The sequence below is a fragment of the Syngnathus typhle genome, linkage group LG22 (genome assembly GCF_033458585.1).
Source record: "Syngnathus typhle isolate RoL2023-S1 ecotype Sweden linkage group LG22, RoL_Styp_1.0, whole genome shotgun sequence".
Taxonomy (NCBI): domain Eukaryota; kingdom Metazoa; phylum Chordata; class Actinopteri; order Syngnathiformes; family Syngnathidae; genus Syngnathus; species Syngnathus typhle.
Window position 1 is genome coordinate 6,449,257 of NC_083759.1, and position 23,200 is coordinate 6,472,456.

Here is a 23,200-nt window from a genome sequence, read left to right on the forward strand (position 1 = left end):
TCTGGGCTGATTTCAAGCCTCTCTGGGCATGCATCCCTAAACTAGAAACGATTGTTAGTTCCAGATCATGATGTGTGATCAAGTTACCGCAGCACTCGTCCCAGGATGCCGCTTTATTTGTTTTTTACCGGAACTTTCTCCCACCGCGTCTTCCTCGCGTAGAGCTTTTGAACAGCTCTTTGCTAAATGGGCAACGGAGAGCAACCGTGTCTAAAAGCCAAAGCGCTCGCCTCGGCTTTAATTACAACACAGGCGTCTCGGGAGCCAGCCAACACCTCCGGTGCCGGGCTTTCCATCTCGGTTCCCCCCTCTGCCATTCGGTCAAATCGGATAAAAGCGACCGGCGGGTCGGGAATACCCATCGGGAACTTCCGACACGTGTAAAAGCAATGCTCTATAATCTTCACAACCAATCACAGTGTGGATTGGCGCGACGTGGGACACGTCGGCTTGTATTTTCACCTGCGCGTGTGCGTGCGTTTGTGACAAGCGCACCATCTGGCGTTATTGTCCGTTACCGATGTAAAGTTAACCGCACGGAACGGCAGACTGTAGTTAATTTGCAGTGATGCTTGTTCCACACCCCCTCGTCTGAAGTCCCCTTGTTAATTATTTGCCAACAGTTTTCCATGTTGTCATTGCATCCATAAAAAAAAATCAAAAAAATCAGAGTCCTCTTAAAGACGCCACGCGCGTCAACGCATCAAGCTAATCACGAAATAATACTAGTTGTTGACGGATTTAATTAAATGAGGGTGAGGTTGCCTTTTCGTCGATGAAGAAACGTTTCATTCGGTGCGCACAAAAGCCGGGCTGTTGTTTTTCATGCGATAATTGAAGAGATGAAAAAGAAAACGTGGCGGTCGCACTTTGATGGAGAGCCTTAATATTCATAAGACGGTTAATCACTTAAGGAAATGAGTCTCTTTTCCCTGAAAAAGAAAAAAAAAAAACATTTGTTCAGCAATTAGCTTCGGCCCTAAATGTGTTTAGGAATGAATTTGACATCGTCCTAACGTACAAAAATGAATTATATGTACTGCATTACCTGCCACCACTGGTCGGCTCCAATAACGGGACTTTACTGCCCACTACGGAGAGCTTTCCGGGGACTTTGGACAGAGATATCAGTTCTTTTATTGTATCCGAACGAGGTAATGATGCCGCTGGAGGCCAGACGGACAGACGGACCGGTCGTCATCTTGTCAAAGCGAGTTCCGGGCGGCACACCGGCGATCCCCGTCCGCTTTGTCGTCGTGTGAAACACCCGAGGTGCCTTGAGCTGCTAAGTCCCCGAAGGAAAGCGAGATGTTCAAGGAGTTACGGTGGCGTAAGAAAGAACAGCCGCCTTTTTCCCAAAGCTTATTGAGCTGTCAGGTTGTAGTCCCGGCTGCAGAATATCGATTTCCCGTCGCATGTCCAAATCCGGTCGGAATCGTCCCCTCTTTTACCCCAAACTTCTGCAACGTACTCAATTTTGACCACGTGTCTCGTTTGATGATATTCTACAAATGTTTATGTCCTTTGTTTTCCTGTACTGAACACGCTTTACATCCGTGTTGCATGTAGTTAATTTTAAAAAAGCAATTGCGAGTTTATGGACGCAACTTGTTAGGCCAACATCATTAATATACCTCGGAAAGAAACGAGAGGAGACAATAAATAAGTTGTGCTGTTTGCACGGGGGACCGGACAGGCCTCATAATGAAGACGTAGTGTGCGTGTGCGTGACACCGCGTGGCCGTGCCTGTACTTGAGCGCGTTTCATTAAGCTCATTTAAACGAGGTCGTTAAGCCGATGAAATGAGGCCCTATATATTTGGGAGTGGGTACAAAAAAAAGGCACTCAGAAGGCGAGTGTGTGCGCGTGTGCCTTTGTGTGTGTGTTCCTGGGGGGACGTCTGCATTGCTGTCAAGTATGCCTTCGTGCTAGCATTAAGTGCAATAACCACTGTAGCATCCTGATAGCGCTCTATGAACAACTTGACAATAGCGGCTATTAGGATGCTTTAATTAGCTCTCGCCCAGCTTTAAATAACAAGTAACGACCGCCCACCCCCACACTACACACACACACACTCGCATGCGGACGCTACTCAAACGTAGAGTACCAACGAGTACCACCTCATTAAGGGCTTCTCGATATAGTCTGGGGCTGGTGGAGCTGACATGTGACAAAGTGCAAATAAGCCCCTGTAGGTTTCCAACCTGTAAAACCAACAACAAAAATAGAAGTGGTTTGTACAGATGTGTCTTGAAATACGAGCCATCGACCTGCCTAATTGTATTTATTTTAATTTGTGCACTGTATGCTGGCCAACTCACTTCTTGGCAGATTAGAAATATTTTTATTGTGTCATAAACAACATCGGAACACAAACGATGCAGCAACACATGGAGACAGACAATATACCGTTTTTTTTCGTGTATAATGCGCAAAATTTAACTAACTTATTGTCCTAAAATCTGGGGTGCGCATTATACATGGGTACAAACGTTTTAATTTTTTTTTTTTTTTTAAGAAAATCATGGTACAACAAAACCAACAGGACTGACCGACAAAGTCGTGGAACAAAAAGACAAGGTGACATTACCAAAGACAGGAACAGAAACCAAACAGACATCATGACAGTAACACATGCAATGATCCGATGGTGAGCGAGGGGCAGACAGGACTTAAAGTTTTGTATTTAAGTTACATTGATTGAGGTGACACAGGAAGGGAGGGGCGACGCGAACAGAAACTATGGCAACCTAGACACATAGCAAAACTGGGGACGAGACATGACAAATCTCCCTCGAAATAAAATCACCTTTCTTCTTGTTTGTTGTCAATCGCGCATCGCATTCAGCCATCCTGCCCAACACACTTAAAAAAAAAAATAATTGGGTGCGTATTATACATGGGTACAGGCTTTTTTCCAGCATCAACATGCCATTTTTAGGGTGCGTATTATACATGGGGGCGCATTATACACGGAAAAAAACGGTAATAATCCTCCTCGGCTTATTTTTTTTTATCCTCTGCAAAGCACGATCAATATTACTGTCGTAATGAGAAGTTGAGGGATTCGTTGTGATTATACAACAAATATCAAGTATGGATGAAAATCAGACGTCAATGATGCTGTGCAGCGAATTGCATTGGTTTAAGTTGGTCATCGCCATGCAACACCAATATGAGGCCGCTGTCGGAAAGAAGACTCGTACAGCTTTAAAGGCATGGAAATCTGGGGGTGGGAAAAATCGATGTCGCGGTGGTCACGGTGCTGGAGTAGAGTGCGCAAATTTGCCTTATAAATTCCCTTTTATAACTTATAAATGTCTCCTAGGCCTTAGATTTAAGGCGACGACAAAGACCACACACACAAGCGCACGCACTAGACAATGTGATTGTAACCTCCCTCGGCTGCACCTCGCAGTCATCCGATTACGGCCTAGTGGGAAATAACAGTCGACGCGTTGGAGGAGCGGAGCAACGCGCCGCCTCGCAATTAGCCGGCAAATTGAAGCTAATAGTTTGGCGAGTTGAGAAGCAACACTTTGCAAAAGTAATTGCACAAGTAATTAGCATTTAGATGATGAGGGTTCAGAAATGCTTCCGCAGGTATTGTGTAGCGTTTAATTGAATAGATTTAATCTTATATATTGATTTGGTGTGTGTGGAAGAAAATGTAACCATGTTAACCTCTAATTCATTTTTTGGCCTCTTTTTTTTTTTTTTTTTTTTTTTTTTTTTTTGTTCGTTCCGAGTTGGGCTTTTAAACTCGCTTGGACTTTTAACTTTGTTACCGAGCAAACTAGAAGAATAAATCAAGTTACTGGTTAGGGGAAGAGGAGTGAGGAAATTTTTTTGACTCAATTCATACTGAATTTGGAACAAGAAAATACCTTAAGAAAATGGGAAAAATCGCCCAAAACTATTATCGTGTTTTTCCATGCAAAATGCGCCCCCGTGCATAATACGCACCCTAAAAATAGCAAGTCGATGCTGGAAAAAAGCCTGTACCCATGTATAATACGCACCCAGATTTTGACTCTTACTTAAGTCTGTAAACGTTATTAAATTATTTAAAAAAGAAAGATCATCTTTGGGAACAACCGGATGTTATTCTGCCGGTCAGTATCACTGCGCATGCGCTAGCAAACTCGATAGCGAAGAAATGTTTCGGATTTGTGTAGGGTACATTGTGACAGACATCAAACGAGCAGGTGATCAAGCAACGTCTGATACGAGAGCATTGTGTTCGTATGGAGCGTGTTTGAAGTGAACAGCAGAGGAGAAAGGAACTAGGCAAAGTGTTGTGAAATAAAATATTACCTGTAATACGCATTTTGTTATTTGCTGATTGAAACTGCTAATTAAACTGTGAATTGAAACTAATAGGTGGAGAACTGAACTCTCGCTCTTTATATAGCTGACGTGTCTTGCGCATCCGTTCTGCGCATCTGTAATGGCGGCCTCCGTATGACGTCCGGTCCGCGTTTGAGATTAAAAACCAACAATATTTGACAATAACACACCATCAAGGATTGCACCATCGCATCAAACGATGTGTCGTCAATTATGAATTTTACTGACTGTGTTGGGCAGGATGGCTGAATGCGATGCGATTGACAACAAACAAGAAGAAAGGTGTGATTTCAAGTTTTATTTCGAGGGAGATTTTCTTCAAAAATTGTTGTACCCATGCATAATGCGCACTCCAGATTTTAGGACAATAAATTACTGTATATATTTACAAAGCCATACTACATTAAAATGAGAAGATTAAAATGAAGAAAATAGACAAAAAAATCGATTAAGTTGTGTTTAACCTAAATTTGGTTAAAAATAAAAAGTAATTTGTCTCTAAATTTGACCTACAAAAGTGCTGCAGAGATTTTTATCTTTTAAATCTGATCATCTTCGTAGAAACCACACACTCAGTCTCCTTTTTTTTTGTATTCTCCCAAAAAAAGTTAAAACGTACAAGACAACATGGGCCTTTTAAATTTGCCAGCTCGGAAGCGCACAGATTATTAATAATTCATTGCTCTCATCTTCCGCCCGTGAACATTTTGCACGTTCCTCTTTTGACTTTTTTTTTTTTACGCACTTTCAGCCCAAATGAGGAAAAACAAGAGCAAGGTGGCTGAGGGGAGAATAAAGTCGAATTTCCATCCAAAAACAACAGTGTTTAATTCTGCCTTGCGTCACGCTGAACTGATTCATCAACACAGGAACGGGAGGAACAACGTTTTTCCATCAAGACTTAATCCGATAGCAAGAAGCCTCATCGTCTGCTTTTCCCGGTTAGTGAGAGTGGAGCAGGCACAAAACTTAATGAGATTAAAAAAAAAAAAAAGTGAGTTTGCAGTCATTTGTTGGGCCAGAGTTGAGGTCAGACCACAAAAGGCTGATTAAGTCTCACCCTATTAGAATCTGCATTTAAAAGGCAATCAATTATTTATAATGTTGAATACGAAAATGGCTGGCTGGGAAACCCCAAAGCAACGACACCACAACGGAATCAATGGAAGAATAATAATAATCATGAAAAATGGCTTGGTGGCCTTGGTGAATATTTTGCGGTGGTATGATTTAAAAATTAGAATAATAAATACAGTGCGGTTTCCTCTCTGTGTTTAAAACTGGAGAGAATACAAAATGAACAGAATAAAATTAGACTAATGTGCGCACGGCCATTGGGAGCAAAATGGTCAGAATTTATTCCGAGCAACCGGTTTGTTTACCCAAAAGCGCACCTTTAAAAATTACATGCATAGTTAACTTGTATAATTAGGTCTGCCACTAGTTCTTTTACATTTTTTTGGGGCATGTTGAGTTGTAGAAATGAGTCAAGGTGATCTCAACAAAATGTTCTGTTTGGAAACATTGATTTTCACCTACTGCAAATGGCTGTGGAACTTACTATCCATCGCGATAATACCAAATTTACATTGCGAAGACAAACACGCTAGCCTACAGGATTTTTTTTTTTCACAGAAACTTAATTGCTCCATTGTTCATGTTCCTCCTACTTTCATGGCGGCAAGCCTCGGAGCTGACAACAGCTGTCTTTGCTAATTCTTTTCATTAGCACTTTGCAAACTCTTCGTAGTCACTCACTAGCCTCCGGAGAACGAGCCAATTATGAACGATGGAAGGGAGAAAAAAAAAATCGGGCAAAGTATAATTTTCACCTTTGACGAAAAGCCTCTCACGCACGCTTGAGTGGTGGGGCGAGACGGCGCCGCTGACGAATGACGGCAACAAATCTAAGACGACAGCCACTTGGCGCTGTCGGCGGATGGACGCCGACGAGCCTCTCGACACGCTCACCCTGTCTGACAAGTTCGCCGCTGTCCTTCGCTGACAGTCCCGAGGAGGACTCGAGAAGACTGACCACCGAAAAGTCTCCAAAAGACGCTCGAACGACGATTGAATGGAAAGTCAATTCAGCCTTTTCGCACTGCACTTAACAGGAAGCAGCGGACTGTCGACGTTTCATATGTTGAGTCGAGCCATGCTACTTTCATTTTTATTTAATTCCCTCCGTCTCCTTCCAACTCCAAATTGGCTTCTTCAAGAAGTAGATACAGGAGACCGTTGTTCTCGTGTTGTCTTCGTTTGTTAGCATCAGTGGTGTTTCAACCCCTGCGTTGGCTGTGATGTGCTTTTCGACCTGCGAAGCCTATTATCGCTAGCGTTGACAAAGTCACCGTGACATAAATAGACATGGCGGGGTCGCTTCTTGTCTTTCATCCCAGCGTGATATCCAGTGACTGCTTATTAGATTGAACCATCGGAGCCCCGTCAGCTCGGAGCCACGCTCACGAGTGAGCCGGTTTGTTTCCATTCCCTGCCCGTTTGGCCAAATAACAAAGCCGATGTTGGATCGCCGCTTTGGAAAGTCTCTCGGTTGGCTTTATTCGAAGGGACAAAAGCGGCGATGCCAAAGGTCAGCTGGGACATGGCGGCGATTGTACGTAAACCTCAGCGACATCCCGAGATTGACAAACGCCACACAGATAAGGTTCATCTAGTCGCCATTGTCCAAGCGCCCGCTTTTGTCGGCACTTTCATTTTTTTCTATCTTCTTCTCGGCAGTCAATAACGCTTGATATGTGCCTTGATGGCGGATTCATGATAAGCATCTCCAGAGGCGTAGCCAGGAATTTTTCCAGTAGGGGCGCACGCCCACATGAAAAAAAATCTAACATCACCCACGCCGTTCGCTGATCGCTAAAACAACATCCGGGTCGGGAAGGCAAACGGTGAATGGATAACATCGCGCACATAGAATAGCGCAAGCACATTCGCGCAAGACCGAAAGAAAAAAAACGGCATGAAAATGAAGAATCGAAAAAGCTCGATTTCTTTTTTTTTTTTTTTTTTTTTTTTTTCCAACCGGGGCGCAGGGAGTCCGAACCGGGGCGCCGCCCCGGCTTGGCTACGCCTCTGAGCATCTCATTGACTCCTATTTTTTTATCGATCGCATCGCGCACTGACTACGACGTCTGGCAATGCCGATGAGGTCGCTCAGACCATGTCGTCGTAAACTGTTCTGAGAGAGAATCAATTCCTTCTAGTCCAACGATGATTTGTTTACATTTACTTTAGAATATATGAAATTGTTAAATAAATGTATTGATTATTGAAGATAGTGACAGTTAAAATATCTAATTAAATACATTTAAATTGTTCTTTCATTCTAGAATGAGCCATTTTGATTACTTCGGCGGGTGAAATTAAATGAAAGCAATGCAAAATAACTCTTTGTAAATTGCTTTAACAATGAGACACGATGATCATGCAGTACATGATTGAGAGCAGACTGCGGACATTTTGTCCTAATCCAGGCCCGCCGGCGCGCTGGGATTGGCCGGCGAGCAGACAACTGACTCAGCATCTCCTTGATTAACAATCACAATTCAACTTTCCACGAGGCCTCCTTAAAGGAAAACCGCTGCTTAATCCTTTTCCTGCCCCCCTCTCTTGGGGCCGTCTGCTTGAAAGCAGATTTGTTTGTCTACAAACACGGTGACGTTTGCATTCCTGAATGGAAAGCGATGCTGGCGACGCTCATTGGGAGCCAAATAAAATCAGGTGCAGTCATCGGCGCAGATGAGACAGCTTATGGACGTTGCCTTGAGCAACAACAGACGTGCTCGCAGGCTGCCAACTAAATCATGGGGCCCATTTTATGTTGTTTTTTTTTTCAGTAAAAATCAAATCCAAAAAGCAAAACAGGAAATGGCACTTTTTATGAGTAGACTAATAGTTCCCCTGCGTGGCTTCTCAAAGCTGTTTTTCAGCAAATTTACATTTTGGACCACAACTAATATGCACATCCCTGAAGAACTTTCAGGGAAGACACCTCTGCTTCTGCATATTCAGAATTTTCCTGTCCGAACTTAAAATGTATTCTGAAACCTCAAACTGAATATCGTTGACCCCTAACCTTAAGCCCCAATGACAATATTACCACCCAAAGACTAAAAGAGTTGCTCGACTCTATTCACCTTCCGGTGTAGCGTGACAAATTCCCCCAAAACCAAGGGCGCACCACTAAAGGAGAGATTTCTCCCTCGTGGTCATTTTGTGACGGATCATTTTCTCAGGAAGAGGATTTGCTGACATTTTCACCATTCAATGCAAATAGCAAGAAGCGAGTCCGGGATGGGATAAGACTGGTGGCGAGAAGCTAATAAATCAAATCCAGGCAGCAGAGTGTGAAGGTGGTTTACTTTTGGGATCCTCCAGGGGGGGGAGGAGTAAAAAAGTAAGTCGGGAAGGCTGCCTTTGCTTTGAGGATTTATAAAGGACAATCCGGTTGTCTGTTTGCGTTCTCATGTATACGGCAGAATTGGCGAATTACAAGAATACAAATTCCATCCTTTGAAACTTTGGAGAAGCAAAAGTCTTGGGACACACCAACGCCCAACCATAAACCTTTTCTTTAAACCCTGAACCCCAAACTCCTATTTGTAAAACTACTCCAAACCGTCGCATAATTCTATTATCAAGCCAACCTTGCCCGTGAAGTTTAAAAGAAAAGACGTTCCCCCCCCCCCTGTTGATTAAGTTAGCTCTCGTCGCTTCCCCGTTGCGACGGCTGCGGTATGAGGTCTGTGTACCGGATCAATGGGCCAACCAGACGCAATGCCAGATGAGGTATTTCCACGACGCACCTCATTGATCGCCGCTGTCGATGCTTCGCTACTGAAATTTAATTGTGCGAGGAGGAAAACTTTTTTTTTTTTCGCCCTCCTGCTTTTCAATCAAATACAAATTGGCTTTTGAGGAAAAAAAGAACGGTGCGTGGCTTGGGACCGATGATGGAGTGATCCATCAATCTAGCAGAATCTCTGCCGGGTGCTGAAATCCAGCGTTGGTTGATGGGATCCTTTAATAATAAAAAGGGGCAGTGTGAGAAAATAGGGGAAAAAAGGCAAATGGCAGTGCTCGTTGGAATAGAAAGCGCCACGCGGCCTTGCGGCGTCTTAATGGAACGCCGGCAGCCGGTATTACACAGACGCTCTATCAGAGCCCATCAAAGCGCGGGATGTATAGCGACGGAATATCAAGCACGGCCATCTTGATTGTTTACTACGCCTCTCTGCTCGGCTGCCCATGCTGAATTTATGCCGCTGTGTTGTGGCTGCAAAACAAATCGAACTCCGCTAGTTGGTAAAATCCCAAAGTCAACTCCAGGAAAGCCACCATATTGTAAAATCAACTTGTGTGTCGTTGAGACTAAAAGTCAATCAACCGCCATAGAAGTACAATCTTCTCACTGCGACCACTACCGAAACATTTAAACTTATGTGAGATTTACTCCACAGAGCGCCGAGGAGCGGCAATCTCCCCGTTGCGAATAAGCATGCAGAGAAGGGGCGGATTTGAACGATCAAATTAAAGGATTAAACCATGTATGAAATCCATGTTTCAGTGGGCTCTTGGCGCCAAAGACACTTTGAGGAGGAATATTATGCTTCAGCAGATAAAAGACTTCAGCTTTGGCCCGTGTTTAAACCCAATAAAATCCTTCCGCGCTCACTCGGTTAATGTCGCAGTGCTTGTGTTTCGCCCAGCATGGATGCAAATGACTCTTGCCTGAAACTTTCAGAAGGCTGAATCATAATTTATTTTGCCTGCTGTGCGTTTTCAAGTTCTACTCAGTTTACGTTGCTTAGAACTTGACGTCCGGCGTAATACTTTTGAGACAAAAGGATGAAAACTGATCGAAAATGAGTTTTGCTTACATTTGACTCGTCTGACGTCAATGTTTAGCCCAGTCCGTTCCGATTTGACCCACGAGAGGACCATCAAATGCTTCGCTGCTAATTAAATTAGCCGCCTATCGCTTTTCGGACTCGCATGATGCTTACCTTGAAATATCTTCTGCCATGTGTATAGACTAGCATTAGCATTTGAAGAGCTCACATTGTTGGCATCTCGCCTGGAGGTGATTCCAAGCCCACAAAACACTCAAAGCAGAGTCTGTTTTGTTTTCTCCCCACCTGCTGCACTCTAAAAACCCCCCACCTCGCTTGTGCCGTGTCAGACCCCCGACCATGGCGGGCGTGCTGGGAGCCCCCCTGGGGTTCACGCTGACCGCTTCATCTTGTTGGATAAAAAGCCGCCTTTGAGCGGAGCTAGCGGGGGGCCCGGCGTTGTCTTAGCCCCCCTCCCAAGAGGGGAACCTCAAAGGTAGGAATGAAGCCGCCCAGACAATATTTTCAAACAAAGGTGCGTAACAGTTTAACCTTAAGCTAGCGGCTTCTAAAAACAATTGAGGACCGGTGTGCTGGATTGTTTTCAAAAGAAAGTCGGACAGCTTGCTTCTTTTATTTACATCCCAACAATGTGAATTTATTTAACTCTTACACTTCTTACTTCCACTTTAAATTTCTTACTATTGCGCAATATTCCCAGTTAAAGCGTCATAAAAAAGGGACTCCAGTATGGAAATTATGAGAGCGTAATATGCTATCTTTATCGCTAAACTGCGGCTAGCCAGCTGTTTCATTGACTTCCAATCCCGGCCTTGAAGAATGCACTCGTTGCATTTTGCAGCATTACGTCGCTAATTAGGCGCAGTTGTGGCAAAAGAGTCGCCATGGGCGGCGCCTCTGGTTTTCCAGCCCGATTGGACGTCTGTGTTTTTGTTTGCTTCAACCGCTTGGGCTTAATCCCACTCATGTCGGGTAAACAAAAAGCAGCCGTGCTAGATTCGATGTGCTTTGAAGGCACTTCAGAGCACCTTTTTCAAGCTTTTTGTCAAAGCAGCAGGGGGGCTGTATGGAGGGCTGGCTACTGGTTGACTGGACGAGTTGCCAGTTTTTTTTATTTGTATTTTTGGTCAGTTTTTACTTTCTCTTTCTTTTTATCAATTGTTTGTGTCAACCAGATTTTTTTTTCTCATTTGTTCCTGCCAAGCTGCCTTTATCTGAGGCTAACTCAATCTGGCCAGTGTACATCGATGCCCCTCGCGTGTGTTCATCTATGAGGTACTGACAGACTGTTGGATCGGTCCCTCCCCAAACGCTCAGCAGTCACGGCCCGCCGGAGCCCCGCGTGTCACTCGGTCACTCGGTCAGTCGCAGCAGGGAGCCCCCGATAAACTTAAAGCGTGACACGAAGAAGCTCAATGCGGTCAACTGCTCGATGCCTTGGGACGGGGCCTCTTCGACGCCTGTCTCGCACAAACAAGAACACAAAAGGAAGGTTGCAAGCGCTGCGAGGTCTGAGCACTCGGACGATATTAGCTCCGCTTTCTCACTCGAGCATGTCGGCAATCTCAGCGTCCAAGCCTTCGGCGGCGGCTGCGGCGGCTGCGGCGGCTGCGGCGGCGGCCCTCCCTCCTGGGCTGGAAATCACCAAGCGTATCCGTAGCCGCTCCACGGAGCATCAACGCTGTATAAGCCCGGCAGACGATAGTGTTATTTTCATGATGCCGGTCTACTGCAGCCGCCCCGGGGTCAGCGTTAAGTGTGAGAAGGATGTCAGATGCGTAGGTTACGATGCTTTGAAACATGGGGCTTGGCAGTCCAGACAAGTAGCAATTAAAAAAAACAAAAAGGTATAAAAAGAAAGCCGATGTCGCCAATGATCGCAGCCAATTTTGTACTGCCACCTGCATGTGATGTTTAAGTTAACATATTAGACAAAAGTGGTGGTTTTTTTTCTTCCTCTCCATCTTTGTTTACGCAGTTGCGCGTGATGTGCTGCAGCATTACGGTCCAATAGACTGGACACGGCGACATGCGGGGACGCCCGGGACTAATCGGTTTCACATTCAGGCGATGGCGCATCACCATGGAGATTAACTCTCCCCTGTAACGGGACGTGAACGTGACTCGTTAATTCTTGCTCACTTTCAGGTCTTATAATATATAGAAATATTAGGGGTGTAACGATTCATCGATACACATCGATTAAGCGATATAATGCTCTACGATTTATTGGCATCGATGCTAAACGATTTATATCGCCGTGTTTGACCTCGGACATTAGACGCGACTTTATTTTGAAATCCAGTTCATTGTTGCTTCCTCTTTCTGGGCGCAGTGCGCGGCGTGTTGCGTTGTGAGCAGAGCAGGCACGTGAAAGGGGAGTCGACAACTAGTACGCGGCTCCTGGGCTGGTGCTATGGCTAGTGTCCAAAAAGACGAGGAAATTTGCTCCCCTTTAGGCTTCGAGTCATTCGTTTGGAAGGACTTTGGATTCCAAAGAAAAGATGGCTCAATGGACAAGACACGTGCAGTTTGTAAATCCTGCCATGCGGTGAACAAATATTCAGGGAGCACAAATCTCGCCGCACATTTAAAGGAAAAACACAACATCAAAGTTCAGTGTTAAAATAAGCACTTTGTATACTACAATACTCTTGTAATTTCCTAAATAAAGAGTTCGCAGTACCCTGTTGATTTTGCGTATGAATTGTTATAAATCAGGATATTGTTCTATATTTTTTATTTAAAAAAAAAAAAAATCGATTGTAGAGCACTATATCGTGATGTATCGTGAATGAATCACAGCAGGCTTTAAGATATCGGCAAATATCGTATCGTGATTCTTTGTATCGATATATCGTATCGTGACAAAACCCGCGATTTACACCCCTAATATATATATATACATACAGTATGACAGTATGATATATATATATATATATATATATATATATACACAGTATGACAGTATATATATATGTCTATATATATAAATGTATACAGTATGACGGTATATATATATATATATATATACATATACATATTTATATATATATATATATATATGTACCCTCTCTGTCTTGGTTCACTGGAGTAGTAGCACTCCAACAGTGTTAGGTTCTCACATCTCGCCCATTTCCGCCTTGTTCCAGTAGCCCACTTTACATCTAGGCGTTCTGGTTCCCCAACGCCTGACGCAGACCTTGTCCGGGCGACATTTGATTCTTTATCTCTCATCATGTTTATGAGGTAGGCGATATCGTCAAGGGTCTTGCCCACAGACCCACACTGGATGATGGTATGGCTCCGCCCTGACCTGGTCTCGAACCCGGGTCCCGCTGGTTGATAGTCTGGCGACTATCCTACTGAGCTATCCAGCCTTCATTGCAAACTCGATGGGACTGTGGAAAACAACCCTTGAGGCCAATTACAAGCCAATTGCACAAGTCTCCATCAAATGTGGCATATACCAAGGAGATGCTCTGTCCCCACTGCTGTTCTGCATAGGTCTGAACCCCCTCAGCCAAATAATCAACAAGACTGGCTACGGATACCGACTCAAAAATGGGGCCACCATCAGTCACCTCCTATACATGGATGACATAAAGTTGTATGCCAAGAGCGAGCGAGACATCGATTCACTGATCCACACAACCAGGATCTACAGCACAGACATTGGAATGTCATTCGGACTAGAGAAGTGCGGTCGCATGGTGACAAAGAGAGGGAAGGTAGTCCATACAGATGGGGTCTCAGCAACAGTGATCCTGGAGATGCTTGGTTACAAGAACAATATCAAGCATGAGATACAAAACCCACCATGGAAAGCAAGGTTGGAGGCTAAGATCAAGACAGTGCGGAGAGACGTGAGCCAACTATCGGAGATCCAGAAAGGTGCAATGAAGAAACCAGCACCCAGGAAGTACAGCCAGATGAACGTACCTGAAGCACTGGAGACTGCCAAACAGAGGCTCCTAGCCCTGTCCAGCCGCCTAAAGAGATACACAAGAGAAAGTGAAGCCAGGCGAATAAACAGGCTCTTCACAACCCAACCAGGAAAAGTGTACTCTCAATGGCAGGGTAACAACAGCAGAGCAGACCCACCAAGACTGGAGACTGTGCAATACTGGAAGGGCATATGGGAGAAGAACACATCACACAACAGGGAGGCACAATGGCTAGTCTCTCTAAGAGAAGACCACAGCAACCACCCTGAGCAGAACCCAGTTACCATCACTGTGACAGACATCCAAGAGAGAGTCTCAGGTATGAAGAACTGGACAGCACCCGGGCCAGATATGATCCATGCCTACTGGATTAAGAAGCTCACTGCACTCCATGAGCGCCTAGCAGAACAAATGAACCAGCTACTAAAAGTTGGAACTCACCCCGAATGGTTAACTGAAGGACGCACAATCCTGATCCTGAAGGATCCCACGAAGGGTACAGTCCCATCCAACTATCGGCCAATAACCTGTCTCCCTACAACATGGAAGATCATGTCAGGCATCATAGCGGCTAAGATAAGTGTGCACATGGCTCAATACATGAGCACAACACAGAAAGGCATAGGCAGCAATACCAGAGGAGCCAAACACCAGCTGCTGGTTGACGGAACAGTCGCCCGAGACTGCAAGACTCGACACACCAACCTGTGCACTGCCTGGATTGATTACAAGAAAGCCTACGACTCCATGCCACACTCATGGATCACAAAACAACCCTTGAGGCCAATTACAAGCCAATTGCACAAGTCTCCATCAAATGTGGCATATACCAAGGAGATGCTCTGTCCCCACTGCTGTTCTGCATAGGTCTGAACCCCCTCAGCCAAATAATCAACAAGACTGGCTACGGATACCGACTCAAAAATGGGGCCACCATCAGTCACCTCCTATACATGGATGACATAAAGTTGTATGCCAAGAGCGAGCAAGACATCGATTCACTGATCCACACAACCAGGATCTACAGCACAGACATTGGAATGTCATTCGGACTAGAGAAGTGCGGTCGCATGGTGACAAAGAGAGGGAAGGTAGTCCATACAGATGGGGTCTCACTCCCAGAAGGAACAATAACAGACATTGAGGACAGCTACAAGTACCTCGGTATCCAACAAGCAAATGGCAACCTCGATGAAGCCACAAGGAGAGGAGCCACAGCCAAATACCTACAACGAGTAAGGCAAGTCCTCAGAAGTCAGCTAAATGGCAAGAACAAGATCCGGGCAATAAACAGCTACGCCCTGCCAGTCATCAGATACCCTGCAGGAATAATAAGATGGCCAAAGGAAGAGACTCAGACCACAGATGTCAAGACACGGAAGCTCCTAACCATGCACGGAGGGTTCCACCCTAAGTCCAGCACCCTGAGACTGTACACTAGCTGCAAAGAAGGAGGCCGAGGACTACTGAGTGTGAGAGCCACTGTTCGGGATGAAACAGCCAAGATCCATGAGTACATCAAGGAAAAGGCCCGAACGGATGTCGTGCTCAGTGAATGTCTCAGACAATGGCAAACAGAGGAGGAGTGGCTAGAGACACCATCATGGGAGGACAAACCCCTACATGGGATGTACCATCGACAGATAAGTGAAGTGGCTGACATCAAGAAATCCTACCAATGGCTGGAAAAAGCTGGACTGAAGGACAGCACAGAGGCACTCATCATGGCTGCACAGGAACAGGCTCTGAACACCAGAGCAATAGAGGTCAAGATCTACCACACCAGACAAGACCCAAGGTGCAGGCTGTGCAAAGAGGCCCCTGAGACAGTCCAGCACATAACAGCAGGGTGTAAGATGCTAGCAGGGAAAGCATACATGGAACGTCATAACCAAGTGGCTGGCATAGTGTACAGGAACATCTGTGCAGAGTATGGACTGGAAGCCCCAAGTTCAAAGTGGGAAGCACCCCCTAAGGTGACAGAGAATGGGCGAGCCAAGATCCTGTGGGACTTCCAGATCCAGACTGACAAGAAGGTGATGGCGAACCAACCGGACATTGTGGTGGTGGATAAACAACAGAAGAAGGCCGTGGTAGTGGATGTAGCAATACCAAGCGATGGCAACATCAGGAAAAAAGAACTTGAGAAGCTAGAGAAATACCAGGGCCTCAAAGAAGAGCTTGAGAAGGCCTGGAATGTGAAGGCCTCGGTGGTGCCCGTGGTCATTGGGGCACTTGGGGCAGTGACCCCCAAACTGGAGGAGTGGCTACAGCAGATTCCAGGAACAACATCAGACATCTCAGTCCAGAAGAGTGCAGTGCTAGGAACAGCCAAAATACTGCGCAGAACCCTCAAGCTCCCAGGCCTCTGGTAGAGGACCCGAGCTTGGAGTGGGAGACCACCCGCGGAGGGTGAGAGGGGAATTTTTTTTTTTTTATATATATATATATATATATACACATACATACATACATATATACATACATACATTTGTATATATATATATATATATATATATATATATATATATACATACATACATACATTTATATATATATATATATATATAGTAGATTTAATAATAAATTTAATAATAAATTAAATATTAATTATTAAATAAATTTAATAATAATAAAGTAATATAGAGTAGATTTAATTGACTCCGATATATTTTCTGGCTACAACAGTGAAAGTGAAAAATGGGGTATTAAGCATAAACACTTTGCCGTCATACACAAACAACATATATATATACATATATATATGTGTGTATATATATACTGCAGTGAGAGTGATCGCTCATGGGGCGACGCGGTGAGTCTGCGTGATGGATGTTTCTGGGAGAAGAGCCATTATTCCCATCAGCTTCCACATTTCAGCCAAGTCCGGCGTGTCTGTCCGTGCTTGGCCGAAGGGAAAGGAAGAGAAAAAAAAAACCAGCCCTCTTGCAAGCAGATGGATTTCATGAATTTCATTTCCTTGCATACTCTTCCTCCTCCTTCTTCCTTGTGTGTTGTCACAAGCTAACTTTGTCAGTGGATTAAGCGATCAAGAGGAGAAGGCGGCCCAGAATACTCCTCATTTTATTTAATATTTTTGTATTCTCCGTGAATTATTTCGAAGCAATATTTTTGAGCAGTGTTAGCAAGCAGATGGACTTCATGAATTTACACTCGCACGATCCCGCTCTTCCTTCCTTGCGTGCAATTACAAACCGGTGTTATTTCTATGTAGGGAGCAATATCGAGTCTTGATTAAATTTGTTTGCACGCGTCTCCCGTGAGATAGTGAGCATATTTGTGGAGGTGGTAGTGCATTTTAATGTCAGCAACACCGCACCGCATGTCCAGTTGTATTGGAAGAGACCATTGCAAAAAAATGCAAACTGGTTCTGTGCGTTGTGATTGGCCAATCTGTGCATCTGGTGTGTAGATGCATAATATTTGTTTGCGTGACCAAATGCAAACTCAAACACAAAACGTTTGAGCAATTCTCTTTCCTTCATTCAAACGTTACCGATGACTCAACGCAGTCAGAAATCCACCGCGTGCTTAGGCAGATGGTGGCAGGCTGCAGACATGAGGTTCTGCTCGGCTCGAGACCAAGATGGCGACAGATGTCACCTGACACAATCACCGTCGAGATGAGGATGTCGCTTGGGGGTGTGTGGGCGTGTGACAACCCAATGTTGTCTAGTGTCTTGTCGCCAAGCCGCAAACTGAGCATTGGATTTTGACGCCATGCTAGGCCCACATCCCCCCACGTGATTCAAAATGGCCGACTTCCTGTTTGTTTGTGGGCATGTGTGAGATAGGCAATGCAGCTGGTTTATTTTTTTAAATACAAACCGTCCATCATCATAACTGATTTGCTAATATAAATGCATCATCTGCATTTATATACACTCTCCCCCCATGCTGTTTTATTGAGCAAGTTATTATAAATATAAATATTTACTGTTGCAATATCTTTTTATTGCATTATATTGCTTTGTATACCTCCTCTGCAACGCCTCATTATGTATGCATTTAGGAATAAACACAGGGATTTTTTTTATTAGTATTATATATGTTCTGATAATTTGATTGTAGCAATATTTCTGTATGGCTTCATCCCGCTGGGAGCCTTTTTCCAATATTTCCAGTTTGAATAACTGAGGATTATCATTTTCCTTTTATAAGGAACATTGCAGGTTGATCTAATGAAGTGTCTGGCTACTCGTGACATGATCGCAGTACAGCATGTACTCAGGTGTTGCCGTTCGACCCCCGGCCAGAGCCCCAAATGGCTTTGGCGCAGGCTTGAAAATTATTTATATGGCTCCTCACCCCCCCGCTCACCCAGCAGATGCTTTCTGTCCAGTCGGCAGAAAGCATCCGCTGGCCGATGATAATAGGCCACCTTCAATTGATGCAACTGGAACCATGTAGCACAAAATAAAATGGAGAGAAAATGTCAGCTGCCGTCACGCAACCTCCGCATCCTTCATATTTGTCTCCTCGCAGCATGTCCACCGTCTTAATAAATAAGTCCAGGCCCCTGTGTGTGTGTGTGTGTGTGTGTGTGTACTGGGAGTAGACGTGCACAGACACACAGTAATATTTACAGTGTGTAGTCATGGCCACGTCTTGTTTGTATTCCTTCCGGTGCATCATCATTTTCTGGTGTGTGTTTGCAGTCAGTCCACTTGCATGCCTCACAGTTTTTTTTCCCACTTAATTTACCAGCTCATTGTCTCCGTCAAGCGTGCTGGTTGGTGAAGGAATTATTTTAAAGATTTTGTTAGTGAGCAAGACTAGATGTGTAAGAGCTTAACATTTGTATTTTAGTGTTTAGTTTGTTGCTTAGTTAGGTTTGTTGGTTTTTGTGGGACAGTGACCCGCTAGAACCAGTAGATGGTGCTGTGGAAGGTACTGTAGGTTCCGCTCCACGCACACGACTGAACGGTGATGCCGCAAATGGAGATGAAGCTAACCAAAAGATGAAGTTGCAAAAAATCAGGTGTTTGTTTTTTGGTAAACTCTTATTTCTCTTAATGAGGCCATGTTTGTGGGTGCGGGCTAAGTCAGAGGGTCACATTCTGAGCGGTAATGATGAGTTTTCCTCCACCGCAGAGGACGAGGAGGAAGCTTGCTCATTAAAACAAATAGCAGGGCTGGAAAGAGCATCTCCTCACCTTGGATATGCTCGGGAATCTTGCCCCCCCCCCCTCCCCTCGAGTCTCCGGAATGGAGCAGTTCTGTGAGTAAAGCGTTTGAGTTGACAGCTTGTAGTGGACAAAAGAAGCTGACAGCTCATCTTCCCGGGCTTCATTCCCTTGCTCCATCACTCCTTTGTCTCTGCTTTTTATTTTTGGGCGGGGGTGGTCTTTGGCTTCCACCGTACACACGCAAAAGCGTACACACACACACACACACACGCACGCACGCACGCACGCACGCACGCACGCACGCACGCACGCACGCACACACACACACACACACACACACACACACACGGCTGTCAGAGGAGCTCCAGTAGGGATTTATCTCCGCGTGGACACGCATTCAACTTGTCTGCCCGTGTGAAACTGAGTTTTCATCCCAAAACACAGCATTGTTGCAAAGGGTGTTCCCCAGGGTTCTGTTTCGGGTTTACTTCTATTGACAATTTATTTTACAGCTGCTGTCACGCAAACACAAGCTGCCTCGTGATCACAAACATACAATTGTTTGAAGTGTACCGAAGCAGCCTTGGGCAATGAGCCACATGCTGCTTCACCAAATCTAAAAACCTCATCTGGTCTCATGTCGAGGTCTGTTTTGCAACAGTTTATACAAGCTTTTTCCCCACTTTTGGAACTTCTACTCTTACTACTTTTGGTTATACTCACATTTTTGAACTCCAACCACAGGCTAGTTTTTGAACACTTGGGCCTACTACGTTATTACAAGTACTACAGTAATTCTGTTACTAGTACTGGTTGGGTTCTGTATGATAAAGCTGCTTGTGAATTTTGAAGCCAAGCTGCGTCGCTGCGGGGTCAGGCAGGATAATGGAATGAAGGGCCAGAGCGCCGCTCGGAGGGGATCCTGGTCTTTTCTATTAACGTCAAGGCCAAGCGGAGGGGAATCCGGCTTCAGCGCCGAACCCTTAAAAACCCGTAGCAGTCCGTTGAGCCCAGATTCCGAAGCGGCGGGTGAAATGGGGGGGAAAAAGATGTCCCACGGGGTGACTGGCTGTGATTGAGCCAGCATTACATCAGCCTGCACTCGCACGATAACGGTTCTTCGTCGCAAAAATGCTATTTTTCACATAGCAGGTGTGAAAATAAAAATACTTTTGGATAGACAAACAAAAAGCACATCTTTACTGTACGGAATTGGGTTTCTTGCACAACCAACCAGACTATTATACAGTGAAGTTCTCGATGTTTTGAGGTTCAAGGACCACTTACAGACATAAAATGGATATTATAAAATGCATTCAAACTCAATTTTGAAATCTACCACTTGAGTGATGATCAATACTGAGTTGTTGTTATTTCGGTTCCAGGTGTCTCCTGGGGACAACCAAAGCTCTGGCTTGCTACTCACCCCGGGCGTAAGGTGGGGACAGACGCCCATCAACCAACTCACGCCCTGGGACACGGACGAGCCGCCTAGCAAGCAGCATCGAGATGGCGAGGCTACAGGTAACGCATGAAATTCACCCGCTTATTGTGTTTGAATGTCAAGATCATACATGCAAAGAAAACCCCCTTAGTGGTCTTAACAGCCCACGTCAAAAGCACTGTCGACGGGATAATGTGCAGCCGTCTGACATTCATGCCATTGTCTCCCCTTTTCCGCCTCCCCTTCCCCGAAGACTTATTTGTAATGAAGCCACCCAGAATGGCTTTGCCCCAGAGCGGTTAATTTCCTTCGCTGACCTGCCGCGACTCACCCAAAAATGTCTCTTTTTAACAAGAACACCAGCAGACAGCGGCGTTACGCTAATAAAGAGAGACAACCGAGGACTCAATTGCAGTAACCGTTGACTGATTGATTATGAGACATTTTTCGTTAGTTATTTCAACTTTTTTTTTAATTTATTTTTTTAATTTGGGTAAGGCAGTTGAGAACCGATTCAGCAATACCAACAAATTGTACAATTTGATGCAGTTACACGCATCATCTCAATAATACATTATTGCATCAATGTACAAAAGGTTCACAATAGACTCAAAATAGACGCTATAATGTTATAAAATAGGCTCTATAATGTAGTGCAGACATTGAGAATGAGATACAAAATGAAGAAATAATTGGCAAACACTCCATTGGGAGGAACTGGGTCACAAGGCATCAACAAATGCAAGGCAGCACCGGTTAGCTGACTGACTTGTGACTTCTCTATCAGAACCTCCAGCGTCATATAATGCAGGTGACTCTTTTTTTTTTTTTTTTCTTTCTTCGAGCATCGTTTAGACTTTGGCCCTTTGACTCAGCCCTCTGTTATTTTTAGAAGGTGGCGAGGAGGCATCATTTAGGTCCAATATGGTTGCGTCTTCCCGGCACACCCTGCTCACTGAGCGCCTCGGGTAGGATATGATTGGCTCAGAGTGTGCGGATAAACACACAGTCCACAGTGGCATAAAAAGCACAAGCTATGCGTTTACTCTTTGCTAAACTCTTGTGATGATGTTGATCTTACACTCGGGTTAATTAAACATAAGGGAGGTTGCGTTATAAGGGAAAAAAAAAAATCTTCATATACAGCCCCAGTAGTGCAGCAGCCGGACGATTGGATGTGAATGCATTAGAAAATCAGGAGAAAAAATAATCACTATACAGAATTAGATTCAAAGTAGCCGAGTAATAACACACTATATTGCAAATATGAGCAATATACTGGAAAAAAAAAACATGGCGGACCTCGTCAGTAATATTACTGGATATATTTGCCACAACGTTTTTACATGGGGAATCTTTATCAAATGTGTACTGGATTGGTGGTTGTTTTTGTCTCGCAGGTCCCTCCTGGGCGGCGCCGGTCAGCCAGCCCAGCCTCTTGCCCCACACGTACGCCCTCCCCCACCCGCCCTCTTACAACCACAGCGTGACGGCGCAGTCGCCCATCATCGGGGTGACGTCTGTGCCGCCGCCCCATCATCAGCACTCCCTCATGACGGCCCACTTTCAGCTGACGCCACAGTCCACCCCGCAGCCGCCCGCTATGGTGCTGAGCATGCCCGGCCAGCCTCCCTACGCCACAGCTCCGACCAACCACGTAGTGCACCCCGGCCCTCACGGCATGATAGCCAACGGCCACTTGAGCGCCCACCACCCAGGCCTCATTCAGCTCACCAACGGACAGGGGGCTGCCAGCCACGCCCCGGCCGCCGCTAACGCATCGCCGGCCGCCGCCGACAATCAGGAGGGTCCCAACGGGCTGCAAATGCTGCGGACGGTCGGGATGGGGAAGTACGAGTTCAGCGATCCGGGACATCCCAAAGGTAAGCAAGGAGGGGCGGGCAGGGGGATCGCGCTCACGTCTTTTCATTGGGCTTTCAATTTCACTTCAATGAGCAATTTTTATTTGTTCTGCTCGCATCTGCCTAGGCAAAACTCAGTGACTGTGGTGGAATGCCAGCCATGCTAACAAATCAAGTGTTTGGTTTACAGGGTAGCTTTGGGTTAGGGAAAGTGGGTTAGCTTCCGCCTGTTAGTTAGCTTCACAATTGGAGCTCGCGAGATGGTTATTAACCTCAGACTCAACTAAAGCGCCTTCACTGATAGAGCAAAAAAAATTTTTTTGTCCGAATCGGATCAGTGCCCGCCTCGCAGGTGTCGTTTGCAAAGTTGATTCACAGCCCTCGAGCTGAATTTGCCGTCTCGTTTTAACCTTGGAGTTTACGACGCAGGGACACGTCAGAAACAGATGTTCGCAATTCCCGGTACAATTTTCACATTAAATGAAGCTTTTCATTTAGGTTTAGATTGTTTTCACCCCCACACGCACTCCCGACCCCCCCTCGCCACATCTCCGACTCATTGCGATCAATAAA

The 23,200-nt window shown here is 45.2% G+C and overlaps 1 protein-coding gene across 2 annotated transcripts in view; it reads left to right on the top strand.

Moving 5' to 3' along the window:
- Positions 1-23,200, top strand: part of LOC133146277 (kelch-like protein 29) — a 93,295-nt gene that overhangs the window by 33,275 nt on the left and 36,820 nt on the right. For both annotated transcript variants that reach the window (XM_061269778.1, XM_061269779.1), the window contains 2 exons: positions 20,707-20,845; positions 22,166-22,648. In XM_061269778.1, coding sequence (XP_061125762.1) covers positions 20,707-20,845; positions 22,166-22,648 — 622 coding nt within the window. The remainder of the gene's footprint in view (positions 1-20,706; positions 20,846-22,165; positions 22,649-23,200) is intronic.